We start from the raw sequence: 22,922 nt of genomic DNA, 5'->3' as shown, positions 1-22,922 counted from the left end.
ATTCATCCTAAAAAAAAATAGCTTGGCTCTTGATGCTCTAACTTGATGAATTTTGACTTAAATAAACGTTCAACTCAGCAAACAAGTATTTTTGTAGAACATTTCTTTTTTTTCAGCGATGAGAGCTGCAGGGAATGATGTCTGTGCGCCCAGTGTTGCAACAATAATTAATTAAACACGACTTTGGGTCGTGATCACACATGTCACGTTAGATTTCAGTAGAAGAATCCCCACGACGAGTGCAAGGCTTCATCTCATTATGGAAAAGTTGTCAAGGCGTTGGCGCTCCCGCTTGGTATCTGTACGTGGTACCCGTCTGAGAAACAACAGGCTGTCTGAAACCTGCGCCCACCACTGCCTCTCAGGCTAAAACCTGTGCCACTCGCAGGCCTCATCAAATCTCTGCCAAACACAGACGTCTCTTTAAATTACTCCCAGAAGCATTCATGGAAGAAGAATATAGCTGAGGTGTTTTTAAAAAAAAAGTAATTGCCCTCATTCGGTCCATAAAACATAACATATTTTGCTTTAACATACACAAAGCTGTCTAAATGTTATACTATTGAGGAAAACATATAATTGAGAAGTGGTGGTAGCCTGTATACATTTAACTGTCTTTGATCTAACATATTTTGGTTAAATTAAAAATGTCCCAATTCAAAAGTGTCACATGGTATTAAAAAGCTCCCACAGATTATCCTTTGCTTGGACTAAATATCCCTAACAGTAGCATGTGTTCATCAGAAATGGCATGCTTGCAGTGGATGGATAATGTAATGTATTCCATTAGCTGATTATAGACAGTTATACTATGCACATAGGTTTTTTCCAATTTACCCATTATCATCTCACTTTGCTATAATGCAGGTTATAATGCCCATCCGCAGGCCCAGTCATACAAAGACCAGGAACAATAGTCTAAACTAGTATGTGAATACGAAGATGTAGCTGGTGAAATTAGCCCAGAGTAAATGGAGTGCTTTATTGTCTGGGTGTATTATTGCCTTTATAATAGGCATCTTGTGTCATATCATTAGTTAGTTATCATTATTATTAACACAGGTTGCGGTAGAAATGTTCTGGCGAGGAGAGATAATATTAAACAAATGTGTGCATTCAAATCATTATTGTGTCACATGTGAAGATCTCTGCTCCAAAAAATATATTGGAGCGCCCTCCGCTGGTCTTTTAGAGGAGGTTGTTCTTCACAATTATTTAAATGCCGGCCTTTCCACTATAAATTAGGACTATAAAGTGGTAACAGAGTTGAATGATTTATTATAGTCAGTACCCTATGCCATTCAGTAGGACTATATCTGCAATATTTCCATAAGATGAAGTTGAAAATATATATATAGCTATATATATATTAGAGTAGATTTACAGAAGGGCCAAACAGTAGGTTCTGCAACGAAATAAAAGGAGTCTAACTGAATTATGCTGTGGTTACACAAGAATGCAGGCAGGCCATGCTGAGTGTTTGGTGGTGGTTGCACAGATCAGAGTGTGTTTGTGGCGACAGGGATGATGGGTAGACAGACTGATGCAGGCGACACTCCCTCAGGGGCTGCACTGATTGACACTGATCACAAGGTCTCAGCAAGGTGCCGTTTAACGTGACTCTGTAAATAAGGTCAAAATGATGTTGGCTTACAGCTGTCAGTCACCCAGCCTGTCTGTGACCAGCAAGGTGCCTCAAAGAGAGGAGATCCACAGTTTATCTACTGAAGGTCGTCAGGTTAAGGCATAGAAACTGTAGTGATTCCCAACCAGGGCTACTGGGAACCAAAGCGGTATTTCTGGATGTCCCTGAGAGTGCATTGTGAGATTGTGGGGTAGCTCAACTAGCTTGAGAAAATAAAGTAAATGTACAAGGTTGCCCATAAAGTTTTAACAAAATACTTTTTATTTGAGACCTCTTCTCATGGGATGAATGTGACAACGTGATTTACTCTTGAAAGATATCGTATATCTCCTCAAAAACGTTATTGATTAATCTCATCCATCACAGTGAAAATGAAACCACATTACCCTTTGCAAACTGTGTATTCAGGCTTAAAACACTTAAATAACGTGTGTCTGAGTGCAATCCATTGGCAAAGTGGAGCAATAAACGCAGGGTAATGATGATGAAAACTTTCAAGCTAGTGGACACTCTGAACTGTTGAGTCCCACACTAAGCTGACAAAAATGAAAATAAAATAGCCGGATTGATACAACAAACTACAGAGATGAAGTAAGCATGATTGGTCTCATCTCATGATGATAGTGGGCCTATTGTATATTTGACTCTTTGACCGCATTAATCTAAACAGGCTATAAGTGTTTGCAGGGTACATTTATAGTTTTTACTATTTACATGTGATTTGCTGACAATTATAAAACAATTTACAGAGTAGGCCCATCAATGGCTTTATCCTTTAGGCCTACTCTAAAATATACCACAGGATTTCACTGGATAATGTAATGCTGACATGTAAATAATGGCACCTCATGGCACCAACAACTGGGATTATTATGATGACCAAATTGTTTGATATATTATGAATCATGAGCATTTTACAGTAGTAAAATGATGGTTATTGACTTTGCAATTTAAGTAAAAACAAGATAGTTGCAGAAAGTGTTTCCTTGGTGACCGACCGGAATGTGTGACATAATGGAGTTCTGTTCCAGAAAGTTGAGTTCTGTGACACAACAATCAGAATTCTGCTCAACTCACACTTCACCCAGAACACTCACTGAACACACATGCTCTTTATCTGTGCTAGTAGGATCGATTCTGTTTGACCACTCTTGAGACTATCATTGTGTTTACACTAGTGAATTTTTCGTTGTAGGTATTTTGGTTCTGTATTTGTTGATGTACGGCAACAAAATATCCATGGAGTTTATTGAAGGAAGCAAGGGAATCTACAGACCCATCAGGGTATGTGAGAGAGTTTTACTACCGAGTTCAACTTTAAACTTTTCCATGATGTTTTAGAAAACTAGAAATAACATTTATTTTTTTCTTTTCAAAGGTTTTGTTTGATACACCGATATATGCTCGGGCTATGCAGATCTGCTGGCATATTCTAAGTTACAGGCTTCATGTAAGAACGTCTATCCTTCCAAAGCCTACACTTATATATAAATTCAAATTCTGATACACTGTCTTGTCATGGCTAAATATGACTCTGAATATGTCTCTTTTATGTTTTTAGATTGCGATTATGATGGAACTCTTCAGGCTTCAGCAGAAAAACCAAATCCCATCTAAGGTGACTGCTGAGGACATGATCGACCTTATTTTAGAGGAGAGCAAATGCTCACTGAGAGAAGGGTGAGTTACTGAAACACATACAGACAGCCTTAACTCAGCCCATGTCATACTAATAATACACCTATGATACAAAGAGTAACAGTAAAAAAAACTCAATTTCTTATTCGTTTTGTTTGAAGTCTCTGGGAGTTTGAAATGGAGGGTTTTGATGATGAAGAAGCTAAGCCACTTCTGAAGCTGGTAAGACTGCAATCCTGAAAACACGTAGAGTAGATTGGAGTAAATTGTTGCACTTCATATAGTTTATCCACTGAATATGTCAAAACTACACTGTACATCTAATTTCATGTTTCAGGCATATGCAGTGAACGTCAGCAATAAAATGAGGGACGTTGAGTGTGAAGCTATGATTCTACTCAACTCTCCAGAAGCCTTGCCCCCTAATTTTCAGTGAGTCACACATTATGACAAATATTTATTATTAACAGTTTAATTAAATGTTTTCTTTTTAATTCATCTGATGTTCTGAACATTTATTTTATTAACTTTAACTTACAGACATCCCAGAGTCATCAGCACAGCGCAAGACTATGCCAGGATGCTGATAGCGAAGGAGCAGGAGGCACCAATGTCCAAACAGCTCTGTCCATCAGAGGTGGTGCTTGAGGTCGTTCCACGAGTCCTACAGGCCTTTTTGGGGCTTCCTGATGGCCCACACTTAAGCATGCCTTCCCAACAGCTCAGCAAAATGTCTGTTGGGGTAACGAAGGCCGTTATGGATGGGGTCTGCAGTGCCCTCACAACTGAACATCAGGCCACCTTCTCCCGCACCGTGAGAGATGAAATGGTTCTGTCTGTCCTCACTCAGATAGGACAGACCTGGTCACCTGATGTCCTGATCAACAAGATCGATTGCCTTGTTCCGCTGCTGCTCAGTGAAATAGTTCAGGTGTCAGTGGGACAGATTTGTGCCTTGTTTCAGCCCCACGGCCCCAAAGTGCCGTCTCATCTGACTGTCACTACTGTAACCACTCCAGTCCAGGAGGATTCCGACCTGACTGTAACAGAGCAGCAACCAAAACCCAGTCCAGAGACAGACTGTGCTGTGCTGCCACCTCCACCTGCTGGACCTCTGTCTACCACTGATGTACAAACCAGAGAGGATCTGAATGAGAAGCCAAGCCCAAATAAGGACCTGGAACCTTCAGCCAAAGAACCAGCTGTTGGTGCAGTTCCACCTCCCCTTACTCCCCCTGCTGAACCTACACCTGTTGGGGTTCAGACCAGGGAGGATGTAAATTCAAAGGATTTGTTGATGTACGGCAACAAAATATCCATGGAGTTTATTGAAGGAAGCGAGGGAATCTACAGACCCATCAGGGTATGTGAGAGAGTTTTACTATTGACCAGAGTTCAACTTTTTACTTTTCTGGACGTGTTTAAGAAAACTAGAAATAAAGTTTAATTTTTTTCTTTTCAAAGGTTTTGTTTGATACATCCATATATGCTCGGGCTATGCAGATCTGCTGGCATATTTTAAGTTACAGGGTTCAGGTAAGAACTTCTATCCTTCCAAAGCCTACACTTATTTAAATTTTAATTCTGATACACTGTCTTGTCATGGATAAACATGACCTATCTCCTTTATTTTTTTAGGTCGCAATTATGATGGAACTCTTCAGGCTTCAGCAGAAAAACCAAATCCCATCTAAGGTGACTGCTGAGGACATGATCAACCTTATTTTAGAGGAGAGCAAATGCTCACTGAGAGAAGGGTGAGTTACTGAAACACATACAGACAGCCTTAACTCAGCCCATGTCATACTAATAATACACCAATGATACAAAGAGTAACAGTAAAAAAAAAAAAATTCTTATTCGTTTTGTTTGAAGTCTCTGGGAGTTTGAAATGGAGGATTTTGATGATGAAGAAGCTAAGCCACTTCTGAAGCTGGTAAGACTACAATCCTGAAAACACGTAGAGTAGAATGGAGTAAATTGTTGCACTTCACATAGTTTATCCACTGAATATGTCAAAACTACACTGCACATCTAATTTCATGTTTCAGGCGTATGCAGTGAACGTCAGCAATAAAATGAGGGACGTTGAGTGTGAAGCTATGATTCTACTCAACTCTCCAGAAGCCGTGCCCCCTAATTTTCAGTGAGTCACACATTATGACATGTATTTATTAACAGTTTAATTAAATGTTTTCTTTTTAATTCATCTGATGTTCTGAACATTTATTGTATTAACTTTAACTTACAGACATCCCAGAGTCATCAGCACAGCGCAAGACTATGCCAGGATGCTGATAGCGAAGGAGCAGGAGGCACCAAGTTCCAAACAGCTCTGTCCATCAGAGGTGGTGCTTGAGGTCGTTCCACGAGTCCTACAGGGATTCTTGGGGCTTCCTGATGGCCCACACTTAAGCATGCCTTCCCAACAGCTCAGCAAAATGTCTGTTGGGGTAACGAAGGCCGTTATGGACGGGGTCTGCAGTGCCCTCACAACTGAACATAAGGCCACCTTCTCCCGCACCGTGAGAGATGAAATGGTCCTGTCTGTCCTCACTCAGATAGGACAGACCTGGTCACCTGATGTCCTGATCAACAAGATCGATTGCCTTGTTCCGCTGCTGCTCAGTGAAATAGTTCAGGTGGCAGTGGGACAGATTTGTGCCTTGTTTCAGCCCCACGGCCCCAAAGTGCCGTCTCATCTGACTGTCACTACTGTAACCACTCCAGTCCAGGAGGATTCCGACCTGACTGTAACAGAGCAGCAACCAAAACCCAGTCCAGAGACAGACTGTGCTGTGCTGCCACCTCCACCTGCTGGACCTCTGTCTACCACTGATGTACAAACCAGAGAGGATCTGAATGAGAAGCCAAGCCCAAATAAGGACCTGGAACCCCCTGTCGAAGAACCAGCTTTTGGTGCAGTTCCACCTCGCCCAACACCCCCTGCTGAACCAACATCTGTTGGGGTTCAGACCAGGGAGGATGTAAATCAAAAGCCAAGTCTGGAAAAGGCCCCTGCAGAAACCACCACAGAAGGTGACTCTAATGTTGTTCCCGTGCCACCATCAACCCCATCAGCTAAACATCCATCTAAGGTTCAGGCCAGGGAAGCTGTTAATGTAATGCTCAGTCCAAAGACGGACCCAGATACCACAGGAGAACCCAGCTGTGCTGCAGTCCCTACTGAACTTCCATGTTTTAGAATTCAGGCCAATGGGGATGTAGATAAGACACCATGTCTGGAAAAGGACGCCGCAAAACCCACCACAGAAGCTGACTCTGCAGTTGTTCAGGGTTCTCTGGCTCCGTTGAACGGTACTATTGAACCTTTGGTCATCATTACATCGCAGAATGGCTTGACCTCCAGCCTGGCTGAGAAAGAGCAGCCAAATGTCAGTCAAGAGACAGTCCCTGTTGTGGTTTCATCTCCACCAGCTGGTCAGACCTCCACTACTCAACCCTCTTGCATATCTGATGTCCAGGAAGAAGAGGATAATGATACGATCCCAAAACCCAGCAGAGGTGAGGTTCTGGCTTCAGCAGCTGCCTTGAGCCTTCCTCTTGAACCTGGGGTCATTGTTAAAGTGTACCCAGAAGTCAGGAAAACAAAGAAGAGGAGATCTCAGCGCTTCTTCCGCTGGCTCTTCAAACCACTACTCTGTTGCTTCAGAGCCAGTGACAGAGACTGATTGACTATCTTGATGTATTCAATAAATAAAGTTAAAATTAAAATAATTGTGGTCATTTGCTAAATGTTGATATGCTGTGCTGATAATATAATAAGTACATTTTTCAAAACAAAACCAACTCAAGCACAGGAGTCGGCCAAGATTTCAAGATATAGTCCTGAACTCACAGAGAACTGTCTGAAAGCCCACTATCTCTTAACCATAAACAAGTCATGTCAACTCCAGTTACTGCTTTGGAGTTGTGGCCATTAAAATACAGTTTTGATAGGAAAGTCTTGGAGTTTAAACAGTAAGCTGAAATCCCTGCACACATTCCCCCCCCCCCCCCTCACATTGCAGTCGTCAAGCGAAAGTAACTTGTGTGTTGGAATCATAGAGTTTGGAATACTAATAATTCTTCCATTAATGATGGCTTAAAACTGGATGGTGTTGACATTGAGACATATTGATCATCTGGTCAGTTAGCGGTTGCCCAGGGCTGAATGAAAAGGGAAAGTGTTGAAAACAAATGTTTGTCTCTGTATATTTTGCCTGGGGTGAGACGCTCGGCACTGAATGCTGACTGGTCGGGTTGCTTCTCTATTGATTTCAGACTGGAATGGGCAGCAGGCCAGCCAAGGCCTCTGGTACTGACTGTCTGGCCAGATTGATTCATTAATGTAAAACCACCCATACTTTAATTCAGACAACACAGACAAAAAAATACACTGTTGGGCCATACCTGCTTTTATTGTGGCTTGCATGTATTCACACAGCAATACAATACAATATTAAGATATTTAGAATCCAAATTCTACCACCACTGTTTCTTGTTACCACAAAGGGATAATAGGCCACAGCAAACAATTGCAATATTAATGCACATCTAGAAAACAATGACTGAGGCTACTGTTGCAAATACACTCACGTTATGTCATACCGAAATCTGCATATTTGAATACACATTGTGGGAAAATATATGATAAAGTGCAAATGTTCCTATCCGGGGTCATAAAATAATTAGTTTGTACTGACTTGTTTGTATGGTTGGAGCAGAAGTGCTGGATTTAGGTCACATGCAAATATCTTGCTTGTAATATTTTCAAAATGTGTTGATCCATCTGGAGCTTGCTGCAGAATAATAAGCACAAGCATGGCTAACATGTGCCGACATTCAAAAGGCGGCAAAGACATGCTCAACAGCTGAAGGCAATGTCCTGTGTAGTTAACTAAACTAGACTGAAACATGGTACATTTATTATTCATTGTTGGATAGGTTAATAGTATCCTCAAAAGAAAATAAATAATCGTAGACGAAATAAATCCTAAAAAACAAGTGTCTGGACTCGATTAATTTTGCCTTAAACTCAGTAAACCAGAACTTTAGTATATATTATTATAACATACGGTTTATATTTCCTACTTGGTATCTGTGCGTGGTACCCATCTGAGAAACAACAGGCTGTCTGAAACCTGCGCCCACCACTGCCTCTCAGGCTAAAACCTGTGCCACTTGCAGGCCTTGTCAACTCTCTGCAAACACAGATGTCTCTTTAAATTACTCCCAGAATCATAATGGCAGCATACAGAGACTATTAAACTTTTGAACAGATGTTATATATTTAGTTATATACATATTTAAAGGTGAAGTAAGCGGTTTATTTATGTTAATATAAGTGTTAAATCGTTCTTTAGTCATACAGTGATCACTTTCATAATGTGCGTGTTTCATAAAGCCGATTTCTCAGTCAGCTGCTCTGCATATAATCGGCTAATAAACTTTTCGGGGATCCCGAAATTAATATCCAATCACAAAAGAGAACGCTACAAACCGACACCCGTCTCACTCATGGTCTCACTGCCGCTGCACGACACATGGGTGAATGTTTATGCACCTACAATGGCGGAGCAGGTAAACATCCTTCCCAATGTCTGTTTTGATGGTTTTTATCATGTTTTTATCACACTTATGGATCTGAGATGATGCTAGATAACTCGCTTCTTGAAGACCGCAGTGCATTAATGTGGTGACGTAGGGACGAGCGAGGGGACTGCTAACTGCAGTGACTGACAGGAAGTTAGCTAAAAGAACCATTACGCTTACAGCACCTTTAATTGCCCTCATTCAGTCAGGGTACTGCATTTTCTGTAAAAAATAAAAGGTAGTTTGGTGTAGCAACCTTTGTTGGCTCACAACACAAACAGGAGCGATACTTATTTCTTATACAGCAGGTGAGTTAATAGTACATACATGTGTGCATTCAAATCATTGATGTCACAAATGTACTGATCTCTGCTCAAACAATATATTAGAACGCCATCTGCTGTTTTTTTTATAAGAGATTGTTCTTCACAATTCTTTACATTTTAGAAGTTAGAAAGAGTTACAATTCCAAATAGTCATCAGTACAGTACATCAATTATCTGAAATATTTCTCAACAATTAAGTAGAAAATCAAGTAGAGTGTGCGGTGGTTGGGCAGATCAGAGAGGGTGTTTGTGGCGACAGGGATGATGGGTAGACAGACTGATGCAGGCAACACTCCCTCAGGGGCTGCACTGACTGACACTGATCACAAGGTCTCAGCAAGGTGCCGTTTAATGTGAAACTGTAAATATGCTCAACATGATGTTGGCTTACAGCTGTCAGTCACCCAGCCTGTCTGTGACTATCAAGGTGCTTCAATGAGGAGAAACAACAGATTATATACATTTTTGGAATCACCTGTTATATTAAAATGTTTCTTCTTTCAGTTAAAAAAAACACAGTATAATTCAGTGACCCTCAACAATTATTCAACCACAACGGTGCAATTGGGCTCCAAATATTTTTGGAACCTGTTTTTCTTCTGCGCTCTGCATTCTACATAGATGGCTGACCACTGGATGGTGTTGACATTGAGACATATTGATCATCTGGTCAGTTAGCGGTTGCCCAGGGCTAAATGAAAGGGGAAAGTGAGAAAAACAAATGTTTGTCTCTGTATATTTTGCCTGGGGCGAGACGCTCAGCACTGAATGCTGACTGGTCGGGTTGCCTCTCTATTGATTTCAGACTGGAATGGGCAGCAGGCCAGCCAAGGCCTCTGGTACTGACTGTCTGGCCAGATTGATTCATTAATGTAAAACCATACACACTTTAAGACAGAACACATCGCACAACAACAAAATACACAGCTGAACCATAAACCAGTTTGTTTCACCTGCTGATTTTATTGTGGCATATTGTATTTGTGTGTATTTGTTGGTTTCAATACATTTCAATTTTTTTGATAATTTCATTAAAATTTTAATAATAGAGATTGCTTGGTATCATGATACATATTCTCAACGTTTTCTACAGAGTTTCCTGTTAACATCTGCAGATAGAAATCAACTTAAAGATACAAACAAACAAATGTGTGTAGGGCAGAGCTGCTAACTGTATTGCAATGGCATAAGTTGGCCTCTTGAGGGAACTAGAGCACCATAGAGTTGATCTATGAACCATGTTGCTGGGCATTTCCAAGTTGGTCACTCGAAGTATCACATTCATCAAGTTGGTAGGTGTCACTAGGAGACTAATCAAACAGTATGTGCTTTATATCTTGCACTCATGATGAAGCTACAGAAAAGATACAAAAGTGTGTGTGCCTTACTTGGTGCTATTCTAGAGGATTCCTGTCAGAAACTCCATGGAGGCTACTTTAAAAATGCTAACATCTTCATATCCAAGTCTGACACTCAGTGCAGCTTTTCCTTCTTTCAGTACAAATGTAGTAATCAGACTTGAATTACATTCATCAAAACCATTAACAAAAACACAGAATTTTGCAACTACCATGCTGCTGTAGAGGGAGACATCAAATACATAACGTCCAATAACCCTACATGTGCCATCACCATTTATTTCACAGTATCACACTAATGACAAAAGTCTACACCCAGCCTCTATAAGATCCCAGCACCAGCTCTTGTGAAGATATTGCACGTCAGCAGTTACCTTGGCCCTTTCCCGGGGCTCATTCCATCTCTCTGTCCAGTGCATTAAAGTTTGCATGACTGCACGGTCATACTATCCTCTGGCCAGCGGTACGAGTCCACCACAAACTCATCATAGTCAGTGGTATAGGCAAGTGATTGCACATATGCTTCTTTGTCGGACGGCTCCGGGCGAAGTGAAGCCAAGTTGTTCTCATAGGCATACTCCATGATCTGTGTGGAACAGGTGTGGGGAGAATTTAAAAGTTTTTGCAGTATCATAAGCTCCCTTTCAACTAAACTTAGTCACAAGATTTAATAATATCTGTTTTTGTGTACGTTCTCACCCTGACAGCCAGTTTGAGAGAGACTTCCATGATAGTGCTGAGGGGAGGATACAGTCGTCCCTCTTCCAGGTCCTTCTCCGTCACCAGCTGAGCAAGAGTCTGTTTAATGGAAAACACATGGCTCGTGTTACAATGTAGAATCAAATCATTATTGACATTTGAACCAACAGGGGAGAAGGAATCATGGATATTAAAATATAACATCACAGAGGCTTCAGTGCTCTGGTAAAATTACTATTTCTATTTACAGCTACTGACTTTTCAAGGAATTCTTCGTTCATATAATATTTTTAAATTGTGTGTGTATATAATGTACTCAGTGTGTTACCTCTGCTGCAATGAGGAAGATTTCCTCAGGGATATGTCTGATGGCGCAGGCAGTGACACCCAGGCCCACACCAGGGAAGATATAGGCGTTGTTTCCCTGACCCGGGAACAGAGTCCTCCCATCAGGCAGAGTGACAGGGTCAAATGGGCTGCCACTGGCAAAGATGCCCCTCCCCTGCAGCACATTGTGTTACCATATTATTATTATTATTATTATTATTATTATTATTATTATTATTATTATTATTATTATTATTATTATTATTATTAGTACTAGTATTCCCCTGCCCTTCTGTTTTTCGTGAGCTCTCAATCCAAATTTCTGATCCAATTAACAGAAGCCTTGGTTGATAGCTTAATTGTACCATGCAGTGCAGCTGTGTGGAAGCATTTAAAATCAATGTGTTCCTTCACTCATTTCATCAGGTTTTTCCTTAAAATGTTTCACCTGTCTGTAACTACAATGAAGATTGTGCTGAATGAGTATACCTGTGTGAGTGTGTAACACTGCTCAGCAGTGCATTCTGCTTTGCTGGTGGGGTTGCTGAGGGCAAAGATGATTGGTCGTTCATTGAACGAAGCCATATCTGTGATGATCTGCTCGGTGAAGGCCCCGGAAATAGCAGCCACACCTGAGACACAAATTCATCAATGTGCATCAAATGAAACATTCCATTCCATTCCACTTCTTTCGTAGCTTTTCAAAGCAGTTCAGTCTTTTGAATTCATGTCGTCAGTCCTTTCTTCGAACTATTCAATACATTGACTACATCAGTGTCATCTATGTAATGCTATAGTAACTGACAAACTTTCTAACACGTTTCATCAAAAGCTAACTGTATTTCTTGAGAAAATATCAAATGCTTGTTGTTTTACCGATGATAGCCGTGGGTTTCAGTTCCCGAACCACATCTTCCAGATGACTCATCTGTGGGTGCTCATGAGCAAACCTCTCCTTCTCATGAGTCAGGTTGCCACGACCCTAAGGATTAGGAGAGGGTGGTTAAAGAGGAGGAGGACATTAAAAAGACATGAGACCATCAGTGGAAACCATCATTAGTCCTGCTAAAGCAAAGTGTTTTTAGGATCACAAGGTGGAAACAAGGGTTTTTCTTACTTCCTGGTGGGACCATTCATTAGGTTCAGATTACACTTGATCAGAGTATCTACGCATGTACATGTGTTTGTAGATGTGTGTGTGTGCGTGTTTGCAGTATTCGATCAGGGTACCTTGACAATCAGCCCCTTGGAATCAACCATCCAGATCTTTTTTAAAGACTCTTCTTTAGCGAGTCCCTCCCGCTCCATAGCCATGGTGATCAGCTCAGCAATCCCCATCGCTGCCTGGGAGAAAGACAAAACGGGGGGATGAATGCAGAGACATTTGACTCCAAAACTTGGGAAACTCAATTTGCCGTTATCTTCTGATGACCTCTTGTGGCATCGACACACATGGTGAGTGTTGCTTTTAGTGTTCTACACCTACCTCCCCTGCACCCTGGAACACGATGGTGTGGTCACACATCTTGCTCTTGGTCATGCGGAGAGCGGCCAGGAGTCCAGCTACCGCCACTGCAGCAGTACCTGAGGAGTAGTATAGGGAAACATTAAAACGTCATGTTTGACACTTGAGTTAATGTTGCTAGCAGAATTTCACTTTGAATCATACCTTAGCACCACCAATGATAAGAAAAGACACATTTCGAAAAAATAAATTTCTATTTGAGACTTTTATTTAATCAAATTTTTCAAAAATGAGGGAGGCAACCATTGCCCCGGGGAAAACCAACGCAAACACAGAGCTGACTAAAGGATTGGGCCTGAGAGCTGAAGTCCCTGTAACCATCTGCTCCAGGACAGAAGGTTACCTTGATGTGGGGCAGGACTTAAGCTCTCAATTGCATTCACAAGTCGAGTTAGAGTGTGTGTCTGTCTGACGCTGAGTTACTGTACCTTGGATGTCATCGTTGAAGGTGCAGTACTGGTCGCGGTACTTGCTCAGCAGACGGAAAGCATTAACATTTGCAAAGTCCTCAAATTGAATCAGACAGTCCATTCCATACCTGTAAACAGAGGGGCTGCATTTACTTCCACTGAACCAACTGAACACTTGCATAGACAGAAGAAGAGAACTAAAAGGAAATAATCAAGCTTTTGGTCATCTACAAGAGGAAGGTTCATTTAATAGACTTTTGCACACACTCAAACACATGCCTAAAGTAGATAAAATGGCATCTGCTCTTAAATACGTTATTCCAGCCCTGAGGGGGGCACTGTCCCACTACACTACACAAGGAATAAATAAAGGTGATGGAGAGTTCTTAGTGCACAAAGTTTTAACAATGAGTTGAATTCAGTTATCTGATATAAACATGACATGAATCTTTAAAAAACTAGAGAGGGATACTCTCTTTTGTTAGCTGTGGCTAAAGTGAAAATGAAAGCCCCAGAGCTTTGTACCCCGCTTTGTTAAATGGACATTTGACAAGCTGACACCTGTTTTCACCAACTTTACGAGAACACCTCACACTAAGTAACAGAGAGCGGAGGTCAAATCTCCACAAAGGAGTAGAATCACAAAAACACCAAATAAAGGACACAGGGCCCACCCAGTCTCCCAGTTAAACAACACTGTTCAACTTTACAAGACACGTCTCAAACCAGTCATCACACGCAATCCATACAGCAGCACGGAAGACTTTGCCAATAAGATAGAAAAAAAAATACAATGAAAATAAGCCATAGGGCCAGCATTAATTAGTTTTATCAGCGGCAAAGAAGTTCTCATGCCTTTCAACAGATGGAGTTTCAGAATTGTTCAGGAATTTACTGGATGTTTGCATAGCGACTGCTGTTGCTCTCCAAGATTAAAGAAAGCTGTAGAAAAAGGAAGGAATGACCTGATGAAGGGGTGCATGTTAACACTCTCTGAAAAGCTAATGGCAGATTGATGAATATTCAGTACAGCATTGAGATTATATTCCCACATAATGTTGTTATATTTAGTATTAAATACCTATTTGCAACTTAACCACAATGAAAGTCAACTATTTCCTGTCTTTTCGTAGCATAGTTGACTGTAAGCATGGCCCCGAAATCTGTTGCTAGGCCTGTCCAACTTTTAGTTTTTGCAAGAGAAATTAATCATTTTCTGACACGATGGGTCCTTGATTTCAGACAGATTTACATTACAATTCATTTAGCTGCCGATTTTATCCAAATCAAATTTCAATGAGACCTTGGGGGCACTAATCAGTGTGTTGGCAACTAAACGCAATCTTGGATAACAAAGGTTATAGGCCTAACGGGTAACAGCAAATTGATGTTTTTCTTTAAACTGATGGAGCTGCTTAGCTTAGCATAGACTATGCCATACTATTCCACACAATATGGTTAGCTAATGGAAAATGTCCTTGGCCTTGATAATTGAGTTATGTTACTTCAGTAGGCTAGGCTAGTTAGCTGGACATGCTAATGTTTGCAATTCCTGTTTAATCTATTCCTTTCACCTTTGCTCCAGGTTTTGGCTACAGATATTGCTCTTATTAGATCTCCGTGGGCACCCTTCAGCACATGAAAATGAAATGTATGACTTGATTGAACAAAACATATTTAGGGAAGGGGCTATAGGCCAAGTGACAGGTAACTTGAAGGGATCTACAAGCCTAGAGACATTTTGTTTAGGAAGTTCATTTTGGCAATACAAATGACAAAAGCAGGAGAGCAGATTGGGTTAAATACTGTACACTAATGCCTTTTGAAAGATGTGAGCGTCTGAAAGTGTAGATTAGCAGTATAACTTTTATTAAGTCTACTTCCCAACTACAGACAATGGGAGGAAAGGGTGAGGTTGTCTAATACTTGTATTAAAGCTCCCATATTATACACTTTTCGGTTCTATTATACACCATATTATATGGTCTTAGTGGTCCCTAATACGTTTTTCTTTAATTGTTTGCTGAAAAAAACTTTCAGATAATTTATTGTACTATGCTGATGTTCAGCTAATCTCACAATGGCCTATTTTTTAAAAAAGAGTTGCAGGTCCCCTCGTAAATATACAATCTTTGAGCTCCCCCCGCCCCCTGTCCGGAAGCGAAGCCAGATACGCCTCGCCCTCTGTCTGTCAGGGCCGTGGACCAATAAGAAATAGGGGTGTGGGCTGCACAGTGGAAGCTTCTGGCTTTACGGTTTGTGAGGTCAGAAAAGGGGATAATTCTGACTGGAGTGTTTTTGGGGGGAGGGGTGGGGGTTTCAGAAAAGGGGAGAGTGAGAAAAGGAGAGATTGTTATTTTTTTTGATATTTTGGCAGTCTCTAGGCACACCGTGGACGCATGGATATGTTGGAACACATTTAAAAAGTGCATTTAGCATAATATGGGACCTTTAAAAACACCAGAGGAGAGATCGTGTTTCAGTCATAGGCCAGGCAAACAGCCCGAGCTGCCCTTAAAACCCCCGCCCCCAGAACCTGCAACCCTGTAAGTTAATGGAACCACAGGGGGAAGTTAAATCCTTCCGCCATCAAATACGTTTTCAAAGTTAATGTTGTTTGCTCTCCTTTGTCCTTCATATTATTCCAAATTCTCTTTCTTTCCGGTTAGTTTTAAAATATTTACAAAACCACACCTCATACCGTACATGGTTAGTGTAAAATCCACTAAAGCTGTTTTACCACTTGCTACAGTGGCTGCTAAACGGCTTAAGATTGCTGAGCGGAAGCGAGGCAGGAGAGAAACGTAGGAAGAGAAGCACATGAATTCAGCTGTAATAAAAATGTATTGTGCTGATGAGAGAGTGTCATAGCTGGGTCACTGGTGATCCTTCCTTCTGCCACACTGCAATACATTGATCTTCAATACAGAGACTGGCAGACTGAACTGCAAACACAACAGTAGTGTTGAGGGGGAGAAATGTGTTTTCTATAAAGCAGAGAGCGGTAGAATTGAGAGCCTTCGCAAAGAGGATGAATAACGAGGCTAAGAAGGGAGCTATAAAGTTTTCATTGTGTTGGGGCTTTTGGAGACGGAGACAGGCGACGGGCGAGGATAGATGTGGCCTTGCCCCACTGCCAGTGCAGCGCCCTCTGGTATGGTTTTGGTGCAACTGGCTGCTAGAGGGGTCACACCAGTTCACACAGAGTCCACACAGAGCTGGATTTGGGAGAGTATTATAGTCCCCTGCAGACGTTAAGTAATACTCACATCCTGAAAGTATTTTCAGTTAAGACCGAGGATTAGGTTTGAAGGCTTCAAATTAGAGTGGAAAACAATATCAGATATTGAATTCATTATTCTATTTAAGAATGACAGCCCAGCCCAGAAAGATCACAGCCTCCTGGCACAGATCTCAGACTGAACTGTGAACACATGCATATCCATGGGCATCCACTGACCGAAAACGACAGAGTGACTATCTGTGGTTGTGGCATGACAGGAAGAAAGGAACATCTTCTTAAGAAGAAGAAGCTCTTTGGTCCATGGCCTGAAGCTAAAAGGACAGAAGGAGTGTTTTTGACAACACACGCAAACGTGTGTGAGTTTGTGTGTGTGCTTTTTCTAGAACAAAACTCTATGAGGCCATTTGTGTTCATCGTCCCTATTCTGCATGTAGGTCTATTGTCCTTACTTGACAGCCATCTGAATGGAATGCCAAAATCTGACAATGCACCTGGGCCAGCTTAATGATAAAAAATACCCTTGACAAAGAAAGCAGGACTTGCTTTTGGTATCAAAGCTGAAGTATCAAGGGGCAGTAACCTAAGCAAGACGTGGCACACCCAAAAAGATGAAGAACACAGACCATACTCCAGACAGTGCTGAGAGAAAATACATTCATCTCTGAGCAGCAGAGGAGAAGGCTGGATCTGGAAGGAGATTGTTCTCACACAATAAAAACTGAAGGTACAAATACACAGATGTTAAAGCTGGGAACTTGCATTATGGATCCTTGGCCTAAGGTTGTTTTGGATTGGCAGGCAGTAAATACATGATTCATCCAAGTTCATTAAGGAACACTTTACACAGTAGGATGCTAATGCTCGGAAATAACTGAAGGGTGTGGTATTATTTTTAGTAGCAACACAGGAATAGTAAAACATAAAAAGGTTAAGGTGAAAACATTGCTTTTGGAAAGAATATTGTAAAAGTTTTTTTTTTTACCTCGATTTTACCTATTATCATGGCATACAAGCTAAAATAATTGTGCCCCTGGGAAGAAAGATGTACCTTTATAGGCATGAAATATGTTTGGCATGTGTACCCTAACTCTTATCATTCATATTGGTTTGTTTCTAAATCTTTTATGTGGCATAACATTTCGTAATGAGCGCAGAATAACTCAGGACTCAAAACAAAATTCAGGGCTACCTTCGCCAAAACTGCTACTTTCTTGTTCCCACTTGGCTGTTATGAAAATATATAGAGCGAGAGCGAGAGCGAGAGCGAGAGCGAGATAGAGATAGAGATAGAGATAGAGATAGAGATAGAGATAGAGATAGAGATAGAGATAGAGATAGAGATAGAGATAGAGATAGAGATAGAGATAGAGATAGAGATAGAGATAGAGATAGAGATAGAGATAGAGATAGAGATAGAGATAGAGATAGATAGAGACAGATAGAGACAGAGATAGAGATAGAGATAGAGATAGAGACAGAGACAGAGACAGAGACAGAGACAGAGAGAGAGACAGAGAGAGAGAGAGATTTGGCAGTGGGATGGTTATCCTTCTCTTTGTCCAGTGCTTTGTCAACAGCAGTGTCTGTTCAGTGAGCTGTGAGACCAAAAAGGACCTGGTGGGAAAAGCTCTTCAATCTGTCACTACGATGATTCAACGGGCAAGAAAGATCCTGCCTACACCTGCTTAAGGATGTAGAACAGTGCCAGTGAAAACTCTTGATTCCGATATGGCTGCTCAAGTTTCCCAGTGTGTATTGTAGTACAGCTTTAAGTTGCCTTAAGAATAAACAGTGTATCCTACCTCTCTGTGGCTACTACTGATCATCTTAGTACTTTAAAGTGGTAATATCAATTTTGAATCGATCACACTGGCATCTGTATGTGAAAACGGAATTATTACCAATCTCTGAGGTTCCCCTTAGTCTTGTAGAGCATTTTAGTGTCTTTCAGCTCTTTTAATGATTGTATTTTATGGCCTGCATCAGTACTGTTTTGGTTCAATCTTGCTCTTCTAATATGGTAGTTTTCATTCAGAGGACTCAGATACTTTCAAAGAAAAGGCTCCGAAACCTCCACAGTACACTACTTGGTCAGCACCAAACAGAAGACAGACAAAGTAAACAACTATAGCTAGTGAACATCTTGGAGTATTTAGCAGCTGAAGAGACAGACGTTTCGCCTTGAAATTGGTGAAGAGAGAAACAGATGTAGAAGAAGAATTAATATAGGACTCTGGACATTTATCAGGCAGAAACGTTATTATAATATTTCTCCATACCTCCTCCAGTCCACATGTTGAAATGGTCTGGCCAGCACCCTGCGTCGTAGCATGCTGCCATTGGCATGTCAGTGTGTGTGTGTGTGTGTGTGTGTGTGTGTGAAAGAGTAGCAAAAACCTTGTGCTTTAGATAAATGGCTCTATAAAAGGCATTACCATTTACGAATATGGCTATAGGCAACTTTGACCAGTCAACTTCAAATGTTGGTGTTAACAGCATGTTTACTAGCCTCAAGGGGTCAACAAATCAATAATTGCCGGTCCAAGCCTTGGGAAACTCTGTTTTAAATATTTTTCAATTCTATATGATCTTAAGTATTCATGACTGAACTCAAACTCGCATAACTTATCTGTTTCATCTGGACATTGTGGGTGTGGTTTGATCAGATTTGATTGACAGTTACCTGGCAACATAAGCAAACAATCCCACAACAGTCATCCCATTTTGATTTAAATATTGCCAAATCTAGATTGGTGCACAGAAATAGGTTACATCATCACCGTTTTCCAACGTAGGCCCGCTCACTTCAAACCAGTGAAAAGAGCACGGACCAAAATATCCCATGTGAAATAACTAAAACTGATCGAACCTTGGCTGATAAGCTGTTGTTCCTGTAAGACCATGTCACTTATTCTAAGTAAGAAGCTGACTGAGAATATTCAGGGGTCTTTAAAGGCTCCATAATAGTGCAACCTTTGTCTGCACGCCAACCACCCATCATTGATTATCCATTCACACAATTTTCTTTTCATCGATTTTTGGAGACATCTGGAAACCAAAAATTCAACCAGACAGGCAGACAAGACACCTGCAGAAGAGAAGCTAACCTTTCCTGCCCTGGCTCTGTTTAAGCTATCTGAGAAATGCTACCAGAACAACACAGAGCTCCTTTGTGCTTAACGCTTTTATTTTGCTGTGATTTATGACTTGCTAAAATAATACTGGAAGTAGCACGAAAAAGAACAGGCCTTTCAGGAATTCTCACACTCATTTTGAAACCAGTACAATATATCGAGGAATACATGCTTGTGACAATGAAATGAATGTGTGATAGTGTGAAAAAAGAGCACGAGGCATGAGACGGAGTGACCCATGTGGTGGATAAATCAGGGGTAGGGTTTTGGCGATATGTCTGGGCCAATCTGTAGGACGAGGAGTTAACGAGTCACCAAGCTTCCTTCAGGAAACACAGTCTGGCTTCTTTTAAGACTTGATGTAACCTAAATCTCCACTGGAAGTAGGTGGGTGTCATATATACTTCCAACACTGAGGGGGTGACTGGAAGGAGAGGAGAAGGTATGAAGTGATTCTTTTACAGAGCCAGAGAGGACCTCTGCAAATAAGGTCACAGACAAGGGTGCTCTGTCCAAACACAGCTGTCCAACCTGTGTGCATATATGTGTGTTTGTGTACACACACACAGGCTGTGTGTTAACGCAATACCTACAGGGCTGCATGGCTTCCGTGGCTGAAGTCTTAATAAATCCCCCCAGCCCGGTCTGGCTCTCCGGAGAGCCAGCATCTCTCAGCACACATTATTTCTCAAATCCCTGAGCCGTCGTTAAAGACAAAGACGCATTCTACTTTCTTCTTCTCTCCAGCTATCCATCCATCCATCTATCCATCTGTTGGTCTGCCTCTATGTTCTCTTATTCTCTCAGTGCCAAGAGTTTTAAATAGTTGATGGCATTCCTGCAGTCTTTGCATGCTACTTAGATTTGTATTGAGAACACCCTGGAGCCTGTTCCATCAACTACTGTACAATCATTTCTGACATGAATGGTTCTGTCATCATGATGGAGAAATGGTGGAAACATGGCGGAAGCTAGTTTACCTTTGTCCAAAGCACAAATTAGGATTGTATGTTTCATTTGTTAAATCTGTATCAAAACTCAAGTGTTATAACAACAATTGTGGTTTTATGCAGCCAAACTATTTCTTCGCCATGTGAAGTTACTTCTGCTGGTCTCCCGGCAACCTCACACTGACTACGAGGCTGCAGGAAGTGTGTGCACCTGCCTAAGACATTGTCAATATGATAGATATTCTGCCAAAGGTTTCCAGCTGAGGCACAGGTTTTAGTAAGAATATGCAGGCCTACAGTAAACTGAAGTAAATAAAAGTAAAAAACACTGCGTGACCAAAAGAGCAAGTTTCTTTGTCAATGACCTCTTGTGTGGATTTGTCGATTCCAGCACATCCCTCCAGTTTCATCTCATTACCTTTATGCAGCAGGATTTGAGAATTATGCACAGACCAAAAAGATAATTTAGGGATTCTATGTGATGAAACGAAGGTTAAGTGTCACCCTGACAGAAATTCAAAGAGTTCAAAGTTGTAAAACCTTCACTGAGCCTTGGTTTATCCTACTGTGGGTGTGTGCAGGAGCAATCAGATTAAAGTGTAATTCATTTCTGCCAACAGACGAAAGCAGCAGTCAACATCTTCGGATTATCCAACAATCGGTTGCACCACAAAAAAATTCCCCCCTCAGAATTCTGCTGCTTATTGATGACGAGTCAATCTGAAGTATTTTAGGCCTTTGTGCAGCTTCTTAGAAAACTAAACGTGAATATTACTTGAAAGACTGCAGAGCTGTAATCATTCGTTCAATCTTGGAGCCCATAATTACTCATTTTCCGCCGATCTGGCTCCTTTGGGGTAAAAGCATAGCTGTTCCCTGTAGTTGAGAAGCCACCCGGTTATTAGAGTCATGGATTCCTGTTGCCAGCTGGAGGGGGCCCAGACCCAGGACTCTGCCTCTGGACTCTAGGTCTCTCTAGGTTAGGACCAGTGTTAACCAGGCCCATGTGTGGCTGGCTCCATGGCACACAGGGGGACACAAACACACGTGTCGACGTGCATGCAAGTCAAAAGGAATACAACAGTCTTATCAAATACAGACCTGCAGTAAACACATGAGGCAGAAGTCCTGCAGGGAAGCAGCAGGACTCTCCTGATTTCATCTCAGGGAAGAGGGAGAAGATAAGATCCCTGGATGAAAACCAAATGAGTGACGATATGGAATACCAAAGCCTTGCTGGGCTTCCAAGTCAAACAACCCACGGCAACCTCTCATTGTGAACCATTTTCTGAATAAAACAGGGTTTAGCATTTCAACATGAGTCATGACATCACAAGTTTGAGTTTTGCATTCTTTGTGTTTAGCTCGATATTTTCAGAATGAGCAAGTATTATATTTTTTACATAATCCTGTTCACAACAAACACAAAGGCTCTCCTATCATCCCTGATTTTACTAGCTCAATTTCTGTGGACCAATGAGCAAATCGGATCAATGTGGACAGTTTCAAAATATACAATATTATTATGCCCAGTGTTTCAGTTCAGCTGCTGTCTGAATAGCTGTGGTCTCAGCCATCTGTCTGTAGGGAATCATGCCATTGAAATCAATAGTACTGATGGTTACCGAGGCTGTCTGATCACTTTTCAATAAATCTCTTGTTGCCATTCATCCGGTAAGCCGTGTTTTGACCGACACTGCTTGGAAACCAAAACTTTGTCCAAAGAAGGTAACATCGATTTGTCTGTGACTGAAGTTCCAGACCCTCCAATCCCACAAGATTTGGCTGTGTCCCACTGCATCCACTGACTATGTTGAACTGCTTAACATATTTCTTTTAACAGCCCCATGGGCCGTCTGTATCGAAATGGCAATAGCAGACAGAGTAAAGGAAGTGGGCAAATGATGAATGGAAGGCGAATATGATCATACCTGTCCGACACAGCCTTCATAAACTCATCCAGCAGGTCATCATAGGCCTGGCCTCGCACTCTCTTATGTCTCAGCCCGATGTAGAGAGGGTCTTTCAGCAGCGCCTGCAAAAACAGAGATGGAGGGCAGGACATTTTGTC

General features: G+C 41.4%; 1 protein-coding gene across 1 annotated transcript in view; it reads right to left on the bottom strand.

Moving 5' to 3' along the window:
* Positions 1-10,266: 10,266 nt before the first annotated feature.
* me1 (malic enzyme 1, NADP(+)-dependent, cytosolic) overlaps positions 10,267-22,922 on the bottom strand; it is a gene marked incomplete at its 5' end in the record, with an annotated part of 80,049 nt that continues 67,393 nt past the window's right edge. The window contains 9 exons of the mRNA XM_080040145.1: positions 10,267-11,148; positions 11,262-11,360; positions 11,590-11,763; positions 12,078-12,220; positions 12,465-12,570; positions 12,819-12,932; positions 13,075-13,172; positions 13,542-13,651; positions 22,783-22,886. Of these exons, the coding sequence (XP_079896271.1) occupies positions 10,981-11,148; positions 11,262-11,360; positions 11,590-11,763; positions 12,078-12,220; positions 12,465-12,570; positions 12,819-12,932; positions 13,075-13,172; positions 13,542-13,651; positions 22,783-22,886 (1,116 nt within the window). The 3' untranslated portion in view covers positions 10,267-10,980. The remainder of the gene's footprint in view (positions 11,149-11,261; positions 11,361-11,589; positions 11,764-12,077; positions 12,221-12,464; positions 12,571-12,818; positions 12,933-13,074; positions 13,173-13,541; positions 13,652-22,782; positions 22,887-22,922) is intronic.

Source organism: Ammodytes marinus (genome assembly GCF_949987685.1).
Source record: "Ammodytes marinus genome assembly, chromosome: 13".
NCBI classification, from domain to species: domain Eukaryota; kingdom Metazoa; phylum Chordata; class Actinopteri; order Uranoscopiformes; family Ammodytidae; genus Ammodytes; species Ammodytes marinus.
The sequence above is the reverse complement of the archived record's forward strand: the minus strand, read 5'-3'. Positions and strand labels throughout refer to the sequence as shown.